The 17,130-nt window shown below is 42.6% G+C and overlaps 3 protein-coding genes across 10 annotated transcripts in view; 2 read left to right on the forward strand and 1 right to left on the reverse strand.

Moving 5' to 3' along the window:
• MED12L (mediator complex subunit 12L) overlaps window positions 1-17,130 on the reverse strand; it is a 177,710-nt gene that overhangs the window by 45,516 nt on the left and 115,064 nt on the right. For all 7 annotated transcript variants that reach the window (XR_015700795.1, XM_087740803.1, XM_087740804.1 and 4 more), the window contains 5 exons: window positions 5,762-5,909; window positions 5,056-5,174; window positions 3,741-3,884; window positions 3,032-3,195; window positions 2,433-2,564 (listed from right to left, as the gene is read on the reverse strand). Coding sequence is in view for 6 of the 7 variants with exons in the window: in XM_087740803.1 (XP_087596929.1) it covers window positions 2,433-2,564; window positions 3,032-3,195; window positions 3,741-3,884; window positions 5,056-5,174; window positions 5,762-5,909 (707 nt within the window). In the remaining variant the exon portion in view is untranslated. The remainder of the gene's footprint in view (window positions 1-2,432; window positions 2,565-3,031; window positions 3,196-3,740; window positions 3,885-5,055; window positions 5,175-5,761; window positions 5,910-17,130) is intronic.
• P2RY12 (purinergic receptor P2Y12) lies at window positions 939-11,153 on the forward strand. 2 transcript variants are annotated; one of them, XM_087740810.1, is made up of 4 exons: window positions 939-1,057; window positions 2,225-2,491; window positions 6,739-7,014; window positions 8,872-11,153. In XM_087740810.1, exon 4 carries the CDS (start codon window positions 8,897-8,899, stop codon window positions 9,914-9,916), a length of 1,020 nt encoding a protein of 339 aa, XP_087596936.1. In that variant the 5' UTR covers window positions 939-1,057; window positions 2,225-2,491; window positions 6,739-7,014; window positions 8,872-8,896; the 3' UTR covers window positions 9,917-11,153. The 2 variants fall into 2 exon arrangements, with proteins under 2 accessions (XP_087596936.1, XP_087596937.1); XM_087740811.1 differs by having other exon boundaries at window positions 955-1,057; window positions 2,228-2,491.
• P2RY13 (purinergic receptor P2Y13) lies at window positions 11,485-15,260 on the forward strand. The gene is made up of 2 exons (XM_087740808.1): window positions 11,485-13,609; window positions 14,132-15,260. Exon 2 carries the CDS (start codon window positions 14,145-14,147, stop codon window positions 15,174-15,176), a length of 1,032 nt encoding a protein of 343 aa, XP_087596934.1. The 5' UTR covers window positions 11,485-13,609; window positions 14,132-14,144; the 3' UTR covers window positions 15,177-15,260.

Consider the following 17,130-nt stretch of genomic DNA (forward strand, 5'->3'; position numbering starts at 1 on the left):
TGAAAGACGGAATCAGTAAACAGAGAAAAGATACTTAAAGGTCATATTTTGGCATTAACAATTACGACAAAAGGTCAAGAAATGTTCCAGGCTAGGAATACCTACATGTTAATTAGCTTTCTTCAGGGGAAAAAAAAGGCTTTAGTGAAGAACGTAAATTTCACACACAAAATGTTCTAAGGAGCATTTGTCTCAAGCGTTGGGTTTTATACCACGGCTGGAAACAACATCCTTATGGACAAACTTCACTAATTATCCCAACTCGGAAGACTTCCTCATTACTGGAAAAAAAAATCTATTAATTGAAATTAACTTCAAATACATGAAATCTTTGGAATTTTTTAGAACTCCACTGGCCCCGGGAAGAAAAGACAGAGGAAGCACTGTGCCGCTTGGAAGGCATCTGTGACCTGAGGAAGGAGCTGGATGTGATGTGTGGAGCAGGGCCTGGATGAGGGGCTTGGAGGGCATCCCTGGGGACACCCTGTCACTGCACAACCCCTGCACACAGCTGCTCCTCATCGGGATGCTCCAGGGCAGGAGGAAGAGGCCATTAGCAGGATAATTAATCTACAAGAAGGGTAATGCCTGACATTAACCCTTTGCTCTAACAGCCAGTGTAACAGCAAAGAAAGAAAACCAACCAGTGGAAAACAAATACGCCATACCTCAAACACCAGGCACTATTTAAATGGGCTCTCATGTACCAGCATCCTGGGCGCATATACGTACCCGACACTCTCTCATCACAGCATTTACCTACACTTACCCCATGGGTCACAGAAAGAAAGGTCCAAAACCCAAACAATACAACACTGAGTATGTGAGCAAAGCAGCCTCTGAAACTGTACTTGCACAAGAAGCAACGCTAGGGGAGTGGTCAGAAGATAAGATTTAAAAAAAAGTGAAGGAATGATTTAAAAAAGGAAGTTTAGTGCATACAACTAGATATACCAAGCATACTAAACCAAAACATGCAGCTCACTTAGTAAAACCCAGTCATGAGAAATACTGCAGATGATTAGAAGCCATTTCGAAGCAGTGCAATATAAGGAAGGTAAGTCTCTAAATTTGAACATTTATGAACTGTACTTTGTTGTTGCTTCAAATTGACTTAGAGAGACAGAAACAGATGGGACTTACAGCGTGCCAAAAAGGAGCTAAAAAAGTTGCCGCGTACAGACAACTGATACTGGTTTTGTTTCAGTTGTAGCAAGGAAACCAAGAAGAAAACAAGTGTAGCACTATTAACTTACACACAGCTGTTTAAAAAATGTATACATAATTTTTTTACCAGTTTTCAGAGAATTTCTAACTCCACCTGTCTGAAAAAAGGGGCTTCAAATCAAGTGCTGTATATCACATATTTAATATATGATTTAATACCTTAACTATCTCTGTATTACTAGATGATGTTTTGATTTGCTATTTTAGGTTAGTATTAATAAAAATGTTATTTTTATTGTGTTACTGAACTTTAGGTTTTAAGTAGAAAAACGAACATACAGTTACAACACTTCTGTAGTTCTATATTTCATATTTCTTTTTACTAGTGTTTCTCATATTAAACGCTACTGTTCCCATGTATTTGTAAACCTATTAAAATATTAAGATTATTACTGAGAACTCTTTTCCTGCTCCCTATGAAATGAAAACCACAAATCTGAAACACGCAAACCAAATGCAGGTATATAAACTAGGAGGGGAAACAGTAACTGAAGTGGTTTGTGACTCTCACAAGATGCGTATTTGCATATGAAAGGTTTCCACTCCCCCTTTAAAAAATAAGAGCCAAAAATACAGCATATGGGTACCTAAAATATTTTTTTAATTTAAAAATCAAGGAACTGAACTTTCGAGCATAAAACTTCACAAACTCAAACATGTTTGTGCCTCTCCCCACATCAAAGGAAATATTTAATAGAATATTACAGCTGCGTCAGCTAAGATTTTGTTAGTTTCCATCCAACGTTGTATGTATCACAGCCAATTTGCTGATGCATTATAGAAACCAAATCAGTCACATCACAATCTGCGAAAGCAAAGGTGTGTGGGGAGGGGTCCAATGCTGTGCGGCGCAGCTGCCTCAGCAGCCGACCTGACGCTGTTGTCCCTGCTTCCCTCGCCCCATGCCTGCTCGCTGCGTGCGAGCGCTGCTTGCTGAAGCAACCCGCGAAGCTAAGCACAGCACTGCAAGGAGGGCTCAGTTTCTGTTCCTCCACAGCAGGTACCGGCACAGCACGAGGACTTCACAGGCTCAGGACCACACACTGTGCTGCCATGCTGGCACAGGCAAGAGAATTGCATCAGCAAAGGTAAAGCAGCAAAAGCAACAGTGTATTTTCCATGGAAAGCAAACTGAACTGAAACCACAACAGTGTGCAGCAGTCTACAGGCTAGGCCATGGTGAGAAAAATCCCATTACCACCCACCTGAAGAGGTCTCCAAACTTGCTTCTCAGGTGACTACAGGACACATAAAGATCATAGAGGTAAGCCAAAATACACCTTTCTGGGGAGGAACACTCTGAGGGATTAACGACGTGCTTTACCACCCCGCACAACCTGAAAAAATAAAACCATTCTGCGTTTGTTCTAACGCACCTTAGAAATGTGTCTTGTACTGTTACATATCATATAAACCCCACCATTAGCTGGGCAATGTGACGACAGACCTTGCATCTACAGGCTGGCAGGGCTCACGTGAAGTTTGGTGTCACCTGTGCGCTTGCTTGGGCCCCAGGGAGGACAGGACACAGAGGCACTGGAGGAGCCCAGGGCAGAATAGGGCAAATGGGCAGGAAATCAAGATACACAACTCTCCCCTTTTCCTAGGTTACAAAGTGTGCAGGTCCTACCAGCCCCCGGCAGCGGGGAGCAGGCTGCAGAGCCATGCGCTCCACTCACCTGAGCTCACTTACAGCCTCCCAATAGCAGTGCAATAATTGGTCTCACTACCTGAAACTAAATGCATTTTTTGCTTAAGAGAGAACACCAAAAATACTTTTTGGAAACTTGTAGCTGCCACAAACCCTTCAAAGACTTGTGCGGTTTGCTCCGAGTTGAGGATGAGGCAGGCATGGTATCGCCGCAGAACGGCGACGATGCAGACGCACAGCCCTGTTGTGTAGCTTCCTGCCAGGCTGGAAGACTTCAGCAACAGCTCTGCCTCCACAACGCTCAGCTCATTCAACAGCTGAAAAGGCATATGCAAAAATAATGAACTGAAAATAATTTCTAAGTTAGACATGTAAAATAGGAGCAAAGAAAATACATTAAGGAAAAACTATAAGGCAAACAAAAATGAAATTCCTTACTCGCTACATAACAAGGGAAAGAGGGAACAAAAACTGTTGAAGTATAAGAAACGTCCCTCAGAACTGCTCTTCAGAAATACATGGCATTTCTGGCACCCAGATGCTTTACTGTATAATATAACAGTTCAGTCTGAAAGAGTGAAGCCTATCCTAAAATACTTTGTGCTAAAATAATCCAGAATTTTATTAATTTTGAAAGATATAAAAATAAAATACATCTATTGATTCTCCATAATTGTCAAAGACAGAAGTGGAAGTATCTGGCACTCTGTTTCAGAGGTCAGGAAACTGAAACAGATAAAAGCGCATGGCAGCAAATCAGGAGAATTTGCAGTCCAGCTCTTGGGTTTTTTGTCTGGTTTTAGAGAAAATGTATCACAGCTTTATCCTGACATAACCTCCCCCAAAAATGAACTCAGTTTACCTGTATTGCAAAGTCTATAAGTCCATTGATATTCAGTGCTGGCTCCATGAGATCAAAGATGAGCTGTATATGGTGAGCCAAGGGAAGATGATATGATGTTCCTGAGGCAAAACTAGTTATCTGTTCGAGAACATTACTGGAGATCTGTGAAAATAAATGTTGAAAAGTCATATGGTGACTGAGGGCTTTTCAGATACACTAGTGCTCCAAAAATCCTATTTTATAAGCGGTAATAGCAAGTGACAGCGTTTTACAGATAAAAGGACTAACAAATCATGCAGATCTATTACTCTACTATCCCGCAAGTCAGTCGTAATGCCGTTTTATTTTCAAAACTGACAACACAGAAAATGCTGTTCTGCTGCTTTACAGCTGAGAGTCAAACTGCTCTTAAAATCTACAATACTGATTTTTCTTCTGTGGGGTATTTTGCTTTAAAGAAGAGGCAAAATAATTTTTATTTTCATCTTACTGCATTGTGATTTTTTAATTGATGTTTTTCAAATAATTAATAACACGTTATCCTGCAAACAAACCATGTAAAAAATTCATTCAAAAGACCATATCTAAAGACGTCTTATAAATTAAGTATCAAACATGTACATCTTTTACTTTGTTTCTTAAGTAAGGCTCTGGTTATTAAAATATACTTAAAAACAGTAACACCTGACAAAGTGATGAAATAATATGCTGATATATTTGCATGCAAGTCCTAATATAAACCAGGAGAACTAGGCTTGTCATTTAAAATAAATTATTTATGTTCTCCAGTCAGCCACTGATACAGCTTTTTAACAGTAAAGGTTAACGATAAATTCTAATATCCAGAAAAGAACAAACTGTATTATCGACCAGCTTCTCAGAGACATACTCAGTTTGTTGCACAAAAACAGAGAAGAGTTCATTGTCCTTCATAAACACAGATACAGTAACATATCTTATACATATGCAAGAGATTGGTTTGTAAGTATCTAATTTACCAATGAGCCCTAAACAATGCTGTTAATGGAAATTTATGTAAAATTTATTTCAAATTTTTCATTAAAAAATCATGAGATCTATAATAATACAGAAAGCTTCTTGCAAAACAAACAAACAAAAACCCCCAAACAAACAAACCAAACCAAACACCCAAATATCTGCTGAAGCAGGTATTTTAGAATACCAAGGCAGCATTTTTTCTCTTGCCTTTGAAGAAGCAAGGCACTGAAAATCGTTGGTATATACAAAACACTTCTAAAAACCTAGATTTGCTTCCTATTTGATAGCCCTACAGCAGAACATAAAAGGCTACGATTTTATACAAGGGAAGTACCTGAGATGTCACCTGATGTTGATCAAAATAGGACAGTTGCTGTAGTTTTGTGAACACGGTCTCTAGGGTTGGAAATGCTTCTTGTTTGGTCTTCCTGGCTTTTTGCCCTTCATCCCCAACTTAACAGATAAAAAATTATTTTGGTTATTTTATATTTAATGGTGCCCTAGTAGTTTTGCATTATTACTGATTTAAAAGACAATAAAAATCTTAATAAGCTTTACTCATGACTACATAAAACCCTACTTGCCTCAGTTTTTCCATTATACTTGGGACAAATATACGCTACAGCATGTAACAGTACCAAAGCTACTTCGAGATTATTCCAATGCAGAAAGGTGACACCCAAGAAAAACTGAAAAACAGTCATACAGTTTTACTAGGAGTGGAAAGAATATGTATCACTCCCTAGCCAGTATCTCATATTCCGGGCCTTAGCTTAATGCAAGTGTTTACAGCCAAGCTGCTATAATAGAAAACAGGGATTTCTAACCACAGTGGCCCTTTGCTGTCTTGGCACAGCCATAAAGCAGCAGATTGCACTTTGTGCTGTGGGACTCTGGTCAGTACTTCACCCAGTGACTGTGAAGGGGACGAAAGCCAAATTACGTGATCAACATGCATGGCTCCAGACAACTTGCTGAGCACCTCACAGCTCCCGTGATCTTCGCTACAGGCTACCATACAGCAGCGTTAAAGCATTTACCACCCGTTTCAGTAGTACTCTTCTTATTCAGAATTTTGAGGATGTCTTTGGTAATCTTCTTGAGCTGATGCCTTGCTTCATCACGCTCCTTACCAACGCCATAAAGGAGAATCATGCGCTGGTTGCACTCATGACTTGAAGATTCATCCTGAAAAGACCAGATACAAGTGAAGACTTTTCTTTTTTCTGTCAATACTTGCAGAAATCCGACCTGAGTCACCCAAACTGCAATAAACAATAACTAACTCTTCGCCACAAAAAGCATCTCCTGTGGTTATCAGCGTGGAGGAAACAGTACCAAATGAAATCACGAAAGAGTAGGGTAAAAATACAGAGGGGAAAAAAATGTAATCTGATATTATGAATTCTGTACGCATCTATAAGGACAGAGTCAGACGACACATGCGGATGACCCTCCTAACTGTCCCCTGGACTGATATTCAGTAGCAGATTAGTAAATAGAAGACAGATGTCTAGAAACTGTGTGATATTTCTCTTGGTATGTACAAATCCACTGAAAAAAAGATGCAGCCTAACTCCTAAAATTCTGGTTTGTACATTCCAAAGAAATTAAAATATGTAGAGTTTATTTAAACTGTAACTGGTTATATTTAGTCTTTTAATGAAATGTATCATATGTTGACGCATTGTATATAACTTAAAAACTTGGAGCACTGCTCTGCAAGTCATATAAAATATAAATATTTTGTTCAGTAATATACTTACCTTCTCCAACTGACCAATCACTACTTCTTTCAAACACTTAAAAAGTTTTTAGAAAATAAGGCTATGTACAAAGACAATACTGAAGAATCACAAGGCAAAAAGGTAGTAGACGGCAGTGCAACCCTATGCTCAGAAAAGTTGCAGTCTTACAAAATACATGCTCTCTTAAAAACAGTGACTCTGCCAGTAGGTCAAAACCAGGAAGTAAGCCTCCAATTATTTTAAAAATTCTATTTCTCTCTCTCTTCTAGAGGAAACAAAAGCAGAAGCACTGAGAGCATCGCTTGGAATTTGCAGCTGTCTCTGGCTAAGAAAGCAGTTCAAAGCCAGAGGAAGGTCTAAGTCTCAGCTGGGATGCACAGCTGCTCCTCCAGCCTCTCCTTGCTCTGTGGGATTTACACATGAACACTCCTGCCTGCTCTCATGGTGAAGAGCTAGAGGAACCGCAAACAACCCTCCGTCAGCAACACAAGCTTCCCATCACAGAAATACCCAAGTGTTTCATTGCTTCTCAACAGCACGCTAAGGTAACCTTCTCTTTGATTTTGGAGTGGGGGAAGGTGTCTGATTTTGCATGCTTAGGGAATACTTATTTCATTAGGATGAGACTTGGCAGCTGAATCTGTTGTGTGCTTCAAAGCATAAGCCGATTTATTTCTATCTTACAGATAGAAATAAAACTTTTCAGCTCTGTAAGGAAGATGTCAGGGATGTTTGGGCGTCGGCTGACAAAGCATCAACTCCCTCAAGTGCCTTATTTTACAAAGGCAGAGATCATACAGAAATATAGCAATTTTTACAATTGCATCACCACACACCTGGAAGTTACTCCTTTTGAAACGCAACACTGACTGATTCAACATCCCTGCCTGGCCTTCCCAGGCAACCCAATCTGATCAAGGTTTTCGGACCAAGAGCAACAGTTTTCAGCCCAGCCCCTGCTATCAGTTACGCGGATGCCAGCCGCTCAGTGTTTGCGGATGACTGGCCGGCCGATGCACTCTTGGTTTCGTGGAGAGAGCGGGCTCGGAGGGGCACAGCGCTACGCAGGGGTCTCAGCAGCGACTTCACGCAGGCGCTCAATGCAGAGCATGGGAGGCTGCAACTCCTGCACAGCTCCTGCATGTTGGCTCAAGTCAGTGAAGTTTTAAATTTATTTGCAACACAGCACCGGTAAAGCAACCGATTTAGGAGAATGACAGTATGAACTGTCAAACTACAAGTAAAGGTATACGTTAATACCTACATAAATAAAGCTACAAATAACTTCAGACTTTGCTGGCAAATGTATAACCACTGAAGTAACAGACACCATTAGCTGTCCAAGTGCTAATATGTAGGGTTGAAGAGCAGGCACTCCTCTCTCACTTTCTTCCCCTTGGAAGCAACAGTGACTTTGTGGGGTGCCACCTCCACCCTTTGAGTATCCGGGGGAAATGTCGGTGGCCTGCAAGCAGCTATTGCCGGGGGCTGAGCAGGGGCAGGGAGGGGAAGGCAGAGATCAGCTCCAACGACAACCAAAAGCAAGGCTAAAGAATGCCACTGGGAGAGAGAGGTGGCCAGCCGAGCAGAAATACAATAAAAAAGGTCATTTGATTCCTTTTAGTTCAGCCCGGCACTGTTAAATCTGCAGTCAAAACAAGCTTAAATGCTATCCCTTTCCACACTGAGGAAGATGCAGAAAGGGACATTTCTCCTTCATCCCTGGGAGGAGAGAGGCAGTTCAGGCAGATGTATGTCACAGCCCGGGTGGCCCACGTGTGGCATGACAGCCTCGCTGCCGGCAGAGCGTGCCACCACAGCCCGTCCGCCCCACGCAGACCCACGCACCGTGGCCCTCACCAGTGCCTCTCTGCCACCAGGCCATCGCCCGAGCCAGCCCAGCCGGGCTGAGCCTGGTCAGGCCAGGACCCGCGGCCCAGCTCGGGCCTCACCGGCTGTAACGTCAGTGGCAGGGCCACAGGGGATGGCAGATCCATGTCCAGCCCTGTGCCATCACCTATGCACTCACGCCAGGAAACAGGCGGCATGATGCCAGCCACGCCGTTCCCGCAGCCCACCACCATGCTGGCCCCTTGCCCACGCCCTGCAGCGCAGGTCTCGGGAAAGCTGTGTGGATGGATGCTCAGGAGGTTAGGATGGAAGGCCACCTCAGCATTTCAGTCACAGAAGATCAAACCAGGCCACCTAACAAACATGGCCACATCTAGTGCTCTTCTCCTGTAGAAACCTGACATCCTCAGTAAAATAAGACACAACTTACAGCAGTCAAAATCCCCAAAGAAATGTTCCCAACACAAAAATTAAAAGTGGACTAAAAAGGTTGAAGTCTTGTGACAGATACAACTCACAATTTCTTTTTTTTTTCTTTTTTGTTTTTACAGGGAGGGGGGAAAAAACAAAGTGCAAATGAAAGCCACAACCAACTTCAGCTACTCTAGAAACGACAGCAACTGCACCAGCGATAACAAAATCAGTCAAGTCATTTTTCCTGTGCTTTATACAATTCTGTTCCTCGTGGGTATCACCATGAACGGCCTGGCAATGTGGGTCTTTTTCAAAATATCCAGTAAATCCAATTTCATCATCTTCCTCAAGAACACTGTAATTTCTGACTTCCTCATGATCTTGACTTTTCCATTTAAAATCCTTAGCGACGCAAAGTTGGTATCATGGGTACTGAGAGGGTTTGTGTGCCAGGTCACCCAGGTTGTATTTTACTTCACCATGTACATTAGCATTTTGTTTCTTGGTCTAATAACGATCGATCGCTATCAGAAAGCCACTTCACCGTTCAGAACATCAACACCAAGGAGCCTTTTAGGTGCCAAGATCCTGTCCACAGCAATTTGGTTATCAATGTTTGCTCTTTCATTACCCAACATGATTCTAACGAACAAGAAGAAAACATCTAAGAATGTAAAAAAATGTGCTCTCTTGAAATCTGAGTTTGGCTTAGTCTGGCACGAAATTGTGAACTATACTTGTCAACTTATTTTCTGGGTTAATTTAGCAGTGATAGTTATATGCTACATACTCATAAGTAAAGAACTGTACAAATCCTACAAAAGGACAAGATGCACAGGAAAGGCATCCAAAAAGACTGTAAATCTGAAGGTTTTCATCATTATCGCAGTGTTCTTTATTTGTTTTGTGCCATTCCACTTTACTAGAATCCCCTACACATTGAGCCAAACAAGAGACGTTTTTGAATGCTCTGCTCAGAAGACCTTGTTTTACTTGAAAGAGAGCACGCTGTGGCTGACGTCGCTAAATGCTTGCCTAGATCCATTCATATACTTTTTCCTTTGCAAATCATTTAGAAAGTCCTTGCTAGACATGCTGTGCAAGCACACAGCATCGTTAGGACTCAGAGCACGGATAAAGGAGCAAAATGAAGGAGATGACACAGACGAGACGCCGCTCTAGAGCTACGAACTACCCATACCCCTTCTCGGCCACATACTTTTCTTGGTGGGCAGAAGCAGCACAAGTCCTGTGGAAGAAAATCTAGAATTTCAGAGACTTCTTTAGAAATTGTCCTACAGACGAAGCACAAGCACCCTGGAACCAACATCACTGGTTGCAAAAACAGTGAAACTAGAAAGCTTGAATAAAAGAAGAGCACCACCTGATCACAGCCTCCATGCTTGTCAGAATTGCTAGGAAAAAGTTTGAACTTATAGTTGGAGCTGTAAGGAAAAAATTAAAACGGAGTCATGCAATGCTACAGATGAGATTATGAACTGCAAAGATTCTGCAGAAATAGCTTAACTTGGGCCAGAGTAAAGTCCATGACAACACAGGATCTGGGAAATGCGAATAAAATCCACAGTAAATGTGATTTTTAATTACGTGGAGTTGTCACCTTGTACGCAACTGGCAGACATACAGAAATATAGAACATACGTAGCCAAGCTATTTATTTGTGCAGATTTTTGGTAACAGAATAACATTGTACTTATCTCATTATATGCTTGCAATTCTTAATCCATTGACCAATAATTAACAGTTGTATGTCAGAGGAAATTATTTCATCATCAGGCTTACCTTGATGTGAGTTAATCTTCAAATGCTTCACCTTACTATATGAATAAACAAAAATGTACACTTTTATAGAGAACAATATGTTACATTAGAAAATGTACAAAGACTCAATTTACAAAATAGTTAGATCTTAGGGTGTGCTGGTTTGGGCTGGGATAGAGTTAATTTTCTTCATAGCAGCTAGTATGGGGCTATATTTTGGATTTGTGCTGGAGACAGTGTTGATGATACAGGCATGTTTTAGTTGCTGCTGAGCAGTGCTTGCACAGAGTCAAGGCCTTTTCTGCGTCTCACCCCACCCCACCAGCGAGCAGGCTGGGGGGGCACAAGGAGCTGGGAGGGGACACGGCTGGGACAGCTGACCCCAACTGACCCCAGGGATATCCCACACCATATGACGCCATGCTCAGCACATACAGCTGGGGGAAGAAGAAGGAGGGGGGGATGTTCGGAGTGATGGCGTTTGTCTTCCCAAGTAACCATTACGCGTGATGGAGCCCTGCGTTCCTGCAGATGGCTGAACACCTGCCTGCCGATGGGAAGCAGTGAATTAATTCCATGTTTTGCTTTGCTTGCGTGCATGGCTTTTGCTTTACCTATTAAACTGTCTTTATCTCAACCCACGAGTTTTCTCATTTTACTCTTTTTATTCTCTCCCCCATCCCACTGAGGGGGGAGTGAGCGAGCGGCTGCGTGGGGCCTGGTTGCCAGCTGGGGTTAAACCACGACAGGCCCCACGCTGGGCACCAAAAAGGGCTGTCGTGGTTTAACCCCAGCCTGCTCGCTGGTGGGGTGAGAAGCAGAAAAGGCCTTGACTCTGTGCAAGCACTGCTCAGCAGCAACTAAACCATCCCCGTGTTATCAACACTGTCTCCAGCACAAATCCAAAACATAGCCCCATACCAGCTACTATGAAGAAAATTAACTCCATCCCAGCCAAAACCAGCACATGGGGAAAGAAAGACTCAGAGTAAAATCTTTACTGATTATTAAGGGCAGCTTTTTTGCACTATACAAAAAATTTAACTGCTTTCCCTTTTTCATTTGGAAAAGTTGAAAAAAAGCAGGGAAATATTTTCAGGTACATAACGTTTTCAGGTATCATAACAACCACACATGAAAAAGATCCTAGGCTATTGTAATAAATTATGATTCATTTATCATCACTGCAAATCAGCTCCAATTCAGAAATAAGTTTCACCATCATGCGAGAGCTCAGTCCCAACAAAAGCCATGGCCTGTCTACCCTTCTCTGGCACTTATCTGTGCCTGGCAGGGCACCGGGCGTTTTTACAACTGATATCCAATTTCCTAAAAAGTTAGAAGACAGTTCACTTACTTTAGCACTCAGCCTTAGAGTTTATGCATCTCTTACAACCTGCCTGGATGAATTAAATATTTTACAAAACGTTTCATGTATGGCTTATGCTGGTATATGCATCAACACTGATTACAATCAGTAACTGGGTTACCCCACAGAAAACAGGGCACCATTATTTCCCTGGAACCAGCGCTGCCGGTCACTCCAGAGCACACTCTCCACAACCAGCCCCGTGGTGCCCGGGACTGACCAGCTCCAGGTGATGCCCAGAAAGGAAGCGTGAGATGTTCCACTCCCACCCAACACTCATTCCCCACATTTTTTGTACGTACACATGGAGAGAGAGCGGTAATTATCCAGCAGCTGCTTTTCCTGATCAGATGAGCTGTTCAGACAACAGATACTACAGCTATCTGTGTACCATACAGCAGTCACTGATAGGATACACGGAGACCCTTAGTACCTGCCTCTTACAGTTGGGAACAGTGTCAAGAGGTCAGGTTGGAAGAAAACATGGAAGATGCTGCCTTGGACATCAGTCCTGGGGTATTGCAATGGACCGTTTCAGCTTTATATAGTCCCTGATGAATGAACAGAAGTCAGGTCAGGCAGCTAGGGTCATGTCACACTGATGACAGTGGCGAGGGTGACCTTCATCCCAGTCATCCTCAAGGCTCTCTACTCTCTGCCAGACATTTAACACCGACATCAGCACGCACACCTACATTAACCAAAATGCAGATACTAATGTACAAACTTACTGTCAATACCTGACAATACTGTCAATGCCTGAGAACCTCAAAAAGCAATCCATGTCTGCTCACAAAAGGATGGCTTGAACGTGAGCCATCTCCCACGTGGCAGCAAGCAAGGCGCCAAAACCTTAAGTCACATCAGTTGACAGGAAAATACAAGACAAATCACACGACTCAGTTAAACTTATACAAAAAGTTCTGTTTACAGAGAAATGCAGTAGATTCCAACATTATACATAACAAACACATAACAAATAGAAAGCATACCACGCAGCGGCAGCAGCTTCTGCCAGAATCAGAAAGTGGCTGTAACCAGTACGCTGTATCACCTGGCTACACAGATGCCAAAATAAACCAGAAATCCCATTCTGGAGATCAAAAGTTAAGTTCAGGATCATGTGTCAATATTAAACAGGCTACAGAGGGAGGGTACGGTTTCTGAATATGTCAGCGTACGTGATTTTGTAGCCGAGTAAGCCATTTTAAGGGTGGCTCTGAGCAGACCTTCTGGTCACACATTTGACAATGACTAGTGCTATCCAGAACAGGGGAATTCACAAACAAGAACTCAGAGCTACCTTGGAGGATTATCCTGCAAAACTGTCAGGAAACACTGTGGTTTTTCATCCCATGTCTCTAAAGGAGCCAAATTGTAATGGCACAGTATAGGTGCCATCAGGTCTGCCCCACACAAACAAAAAGACAGAAAATGGGTCTGTCTTGATTATTAGTATTATTTTATTAGTATAGGAGAAAGTAGTGTACTTTCTGACAGAGAGCAAAAGTAAGAGAGAAAAGCAAAGACGATTAACTAACTCGGGTAATACATGAAAATGAGGAAGGAAACAACACACCACACCAACAGAAAAAGTCTCATCTTTCTACACATTTCCCCATTCTTAATACTTTGCTCGAGGCTTCTGTCAGCAGAGGAACAGCGGATGAACCGGAGATAGCCAAAGACCCCTCTCTGAAACAGTTGCTGCCAGGTTTGCTCAGGTACTTGCATGATCAGAGCGTTCACATGGTGCGACGGGGCACTCGGTCATCTGGCTTTCAGATGTAAGAGGCTGATAACCAGCAGTGTGCATCTTAGCTTGAAAATATTATTTAAATCTGTGCTGAGAAAGGAAAAGTGGTGTGTGCTTGGTAAGAAATACCAGAAGTCGCTTCCCCAGAAGCACCTTGCTTTGAAATTTCTGTTCAATGTTAAAATACATTTCCATGAAAAGACAAATGGTGGTCTAGGCAATCTGCTGTTATACCTTGCTATTATATTATCTTAGGCCTCCATAATGAATATATACCATTTTAACTTTTCATTAGATGGTAGTTTGTAAACAACTTAAACTTAGGCAAAGATTTAGATTTTCTACAAACTAGAAGAGAAATCGGTCAGTGTATTTACTGCATGTTCAGGTTTTGTCTTTATTTGTGTAAACCTGCCAGTCACTGTAAGGAACATGTAATTTTAAATACAGAATGTTATGTTTTAAGTTTTCTCTCTCCTTTTCACCCAAGTCTATTTCAAACAATGGGAGACTTTGCAAACGAGAGTACTGTCAGTAACTCCAGTGGAGCACCCTCCTCTGCACCGTGCCACCGAGACACCACGGTCACCCACCTGGTCTTCCCAGTACTGTATACACTCGTCTTCCTTCTGGGACTTGTACTGAACAGCCTGGCTTTTTGGGCTTTCTTCCATATTCCAAGTACATCAACTTTCATTGTCTACCTGAAAAATATCTTAGTTTCTGATTTTATAATGACCCTGATGCTTCCTCTGAAAATCCTGACGGACTCTGGCCTGGGACCATGGCAACTCAAAGCCTTTGTCTGTCGCTTCTCAGCCGTAGTATTTTATGACACCATGTATATTAGCATAGTGCTACTTGGTCTCATTGCTTTTGACAGATTTCTCAAGATTGTGAGACCTTTTGGGAAGTTCTGGGTGCAAAACCTGACCTCAGCTAAGATCCTTGCGGGTCTGGTCTGGCTCTTCTTCTTTGTTCTCTCTCTGCCTAACATGATCTTATCAAACAAGAAAGCAACGCCCCAATCTGTGAAGAAGTGTGCCTCATTGAAGAATTACTTCGGACTCAAATGGCATGAAGCTGTCAATTATATCTGTCAGTTCATCTTCTGGACTGTTCTCATCCTCATGTTTCTATTTTATATAATTATTGCCAAAAAGGTATATGAGTCTTATGTAAAAACACAGAAGAAAGACAACAAAAGCAAACAAAGGATCAAGGGGAAAGTATTCATCATTTTTACTGTGTTTTTCTTATGCTTTGCCCCCTTTCATTTTAGCAGGGTTCCTTATACTCTGAGTCAAACGACAACCCGAATGGACTGCCGTCTGCAGAACCAGCTCTTTGTCGCAAAAGAAAGCACTCTGTGGCTGGCTACCACAAATGTCTGCATGGACCCCCTGATATACATGTTCTTGTGCAAACCATTTGTAGAAAAGTTTTTATGCAGGAGAGTAAAGACATTTCGGAAAACAATTCATACAAACCCAAAAACCGAACTGGACACACGAATGTCTGCTACTGAATCTTGATTCTGCAGCTTCATGCTCTACAATCTCTGCATAGTCATAGAAAAGTTAAATAATTTGTTTTACTTCTGCTGTAGAAAATGAAAGGGCGGTTATACTGTAATATTAATACTTAATAAAAACAGCACAATGGATTTCCCTATTTATGCTCACTGTTTAGCCTTAAAAGGCAAAAAGCTGTCACTCAAACTGCCAGCCCCGATCTAACACCAATCTTCCCCCTGAGCTGTGCTCTCTCATTGACACCACCATCATTAATCAGAGCTGTGGAAGCCCAGCCACAGTGCTGCTGCACTCACACCATGGAGATCTGCATTACCTCGGAGTCACTCATGCGACTTCACAGCCATAACAACATTGGTCTGAACAGAAAAATAGCATCGGTGATGCATAAAACTAACAACGATCGGTTTGTAGTCTTGCATTGCTGTGCTGGCTCTGCAAAGCTAACAAGAACAGCGGTTTTTCTGATTTGGTCACTAAATCACGTCCACCTCATAGAATACAGACAAACCATAGCCTATGAATTAGAATACCTTCATATAACTTAAGACAATCTACAGAATAATTCTATCCACTTTAAACAAAAAAACCTTACTTGCTAACACTTAAGCAGCTTACTGACTATGGCTGCTACTAAGGACAATTTAGCTTTATTTGGGATTAAAACCCAGAGCTGTTGATTTTGTATGTCAGTAATTCTTACACTGGGTATCAGCTTGGCTGGCACGTCACAGGGCAGGGAAGAGGAGGAACCGTACTTGACAGAGAGAAGAAGGACACAGTCCCTCCCCATCCCTCCCCACCTCTCTCACACCTGTAATTACTTTCCTACCGCCTACGCTGTTTCACCATCCTTCCTCTCCACTCCCAGCGGGGACTTTGGTGGAGGACGCTGTCAGCAATACCCCAGAGTCCCCACAGAGCACACTCCTCGTCTGGGCCAGCAGAAGACCCAGGACTGCTTCCCCTGCAAAGGGCACCCCAGAGCCACGCAGCATTCACCCCTACCCTACCACTCACCAAAGGGGAACACCCAGAAATGTCTCCCTTGGTGGCACGTTCACCCTCCCTAGTCCCAACGATGGGCAAAGAGAAGGCAGCAAGCAACGCTGCCTAACCCTCCCCGTCCAGAAAATCCCTCTCCATCCAGCTCACCACACCACTCGCAGAGCTCTCCTTTAGCTATCCCACAGGGGAAGTCCAAATGGACTGTGCCTAAAGAGAAACCACTTTCTAATCCAAAATCCTGGAATTTATTTCACTATTTTAAGACATGAAAGAGATACCAACCATGCATTGACTCCTACTCTACAATGCATATTAAAAAAACCTGTTAAACTTACCTTAGCCCTCAGCAATGCTTCCTTGCTTCTCAAACAACATGTTCCTACTGCTACTTGTCCCCCGACATACCTGCCACCCTGGAGGACTACCACCGCATCACGCGCTGCTCAGGTGACATGGCATTGCAGAAGAGGCCTCAGGGAAAGCACCACAACTTGCTCTCTTCCATCAGCCCTCTTGTTTGTTGTAACTCCCATCACCCCTCCTGCCTCCCGCCCCGTACCCGGACACTCATCTCCTGCTGCTTTGTGACACTGTGGAGCTGAAGCGTGAGAGACCCCAGCACCTTGCTGAGAAAACAGTCACGTCCCTTATTAACAAGCTGCTTCTCAAGCTTTCCTGCTAGCTTTATGCCTTTTCACATGTGCCATATGCTTTGATCACCACTTGATTGCTATTTTTAGAAATGAAATATTTACAGAAGCCTAGTACAATCATGCAGCTTGCTCCATACAGCCTGATTTTTTCAAAGCTGGTTTTAGATTACTGTCCATTAATTACATCTGCCTTTGGGATTCCCCAGCCTCTGCCACACAGGTAGATGTATGTCTTATTTACCAATTTCCACTCACTATATCTTCTCCACTAGGCATGTTATGTACTTTCCGTA

This window comes from Nipponia nippon, unplaced genomic scaffold (assembly GCF_047370975.1).
Source record: "Nipponia nippon isolate SJK-2023a ecotype South Korea unplaced genomic scaffold, ASM4737097v1 scaffold_7, whole genome shotgun sequence".
Taxonomy (NCBI): domain Eukaryota; kingdom Metazoa; phylum Chordata; class Aves; order Pelecaniformes; family Threskiornithidae; genus Nipponia; species Nipponia nippon.

Bases quoted from the DNA above. Each gene is read 5' to 3' on its own strand.
- P2RY12 (XM_087740810.1), top strand. From the start codon at position 8,897: ATGAAAGCCACAACCAACTTCAGCTACTCTAGAAACGACAGCAACTGC.
- P2RY13 (XM_087740808.1), top strand. From the start codon at position 14,145: ATGGGAGACTTTGCAAACGAGAGTACTGTCAGTAACTCCAGTGGAGCA.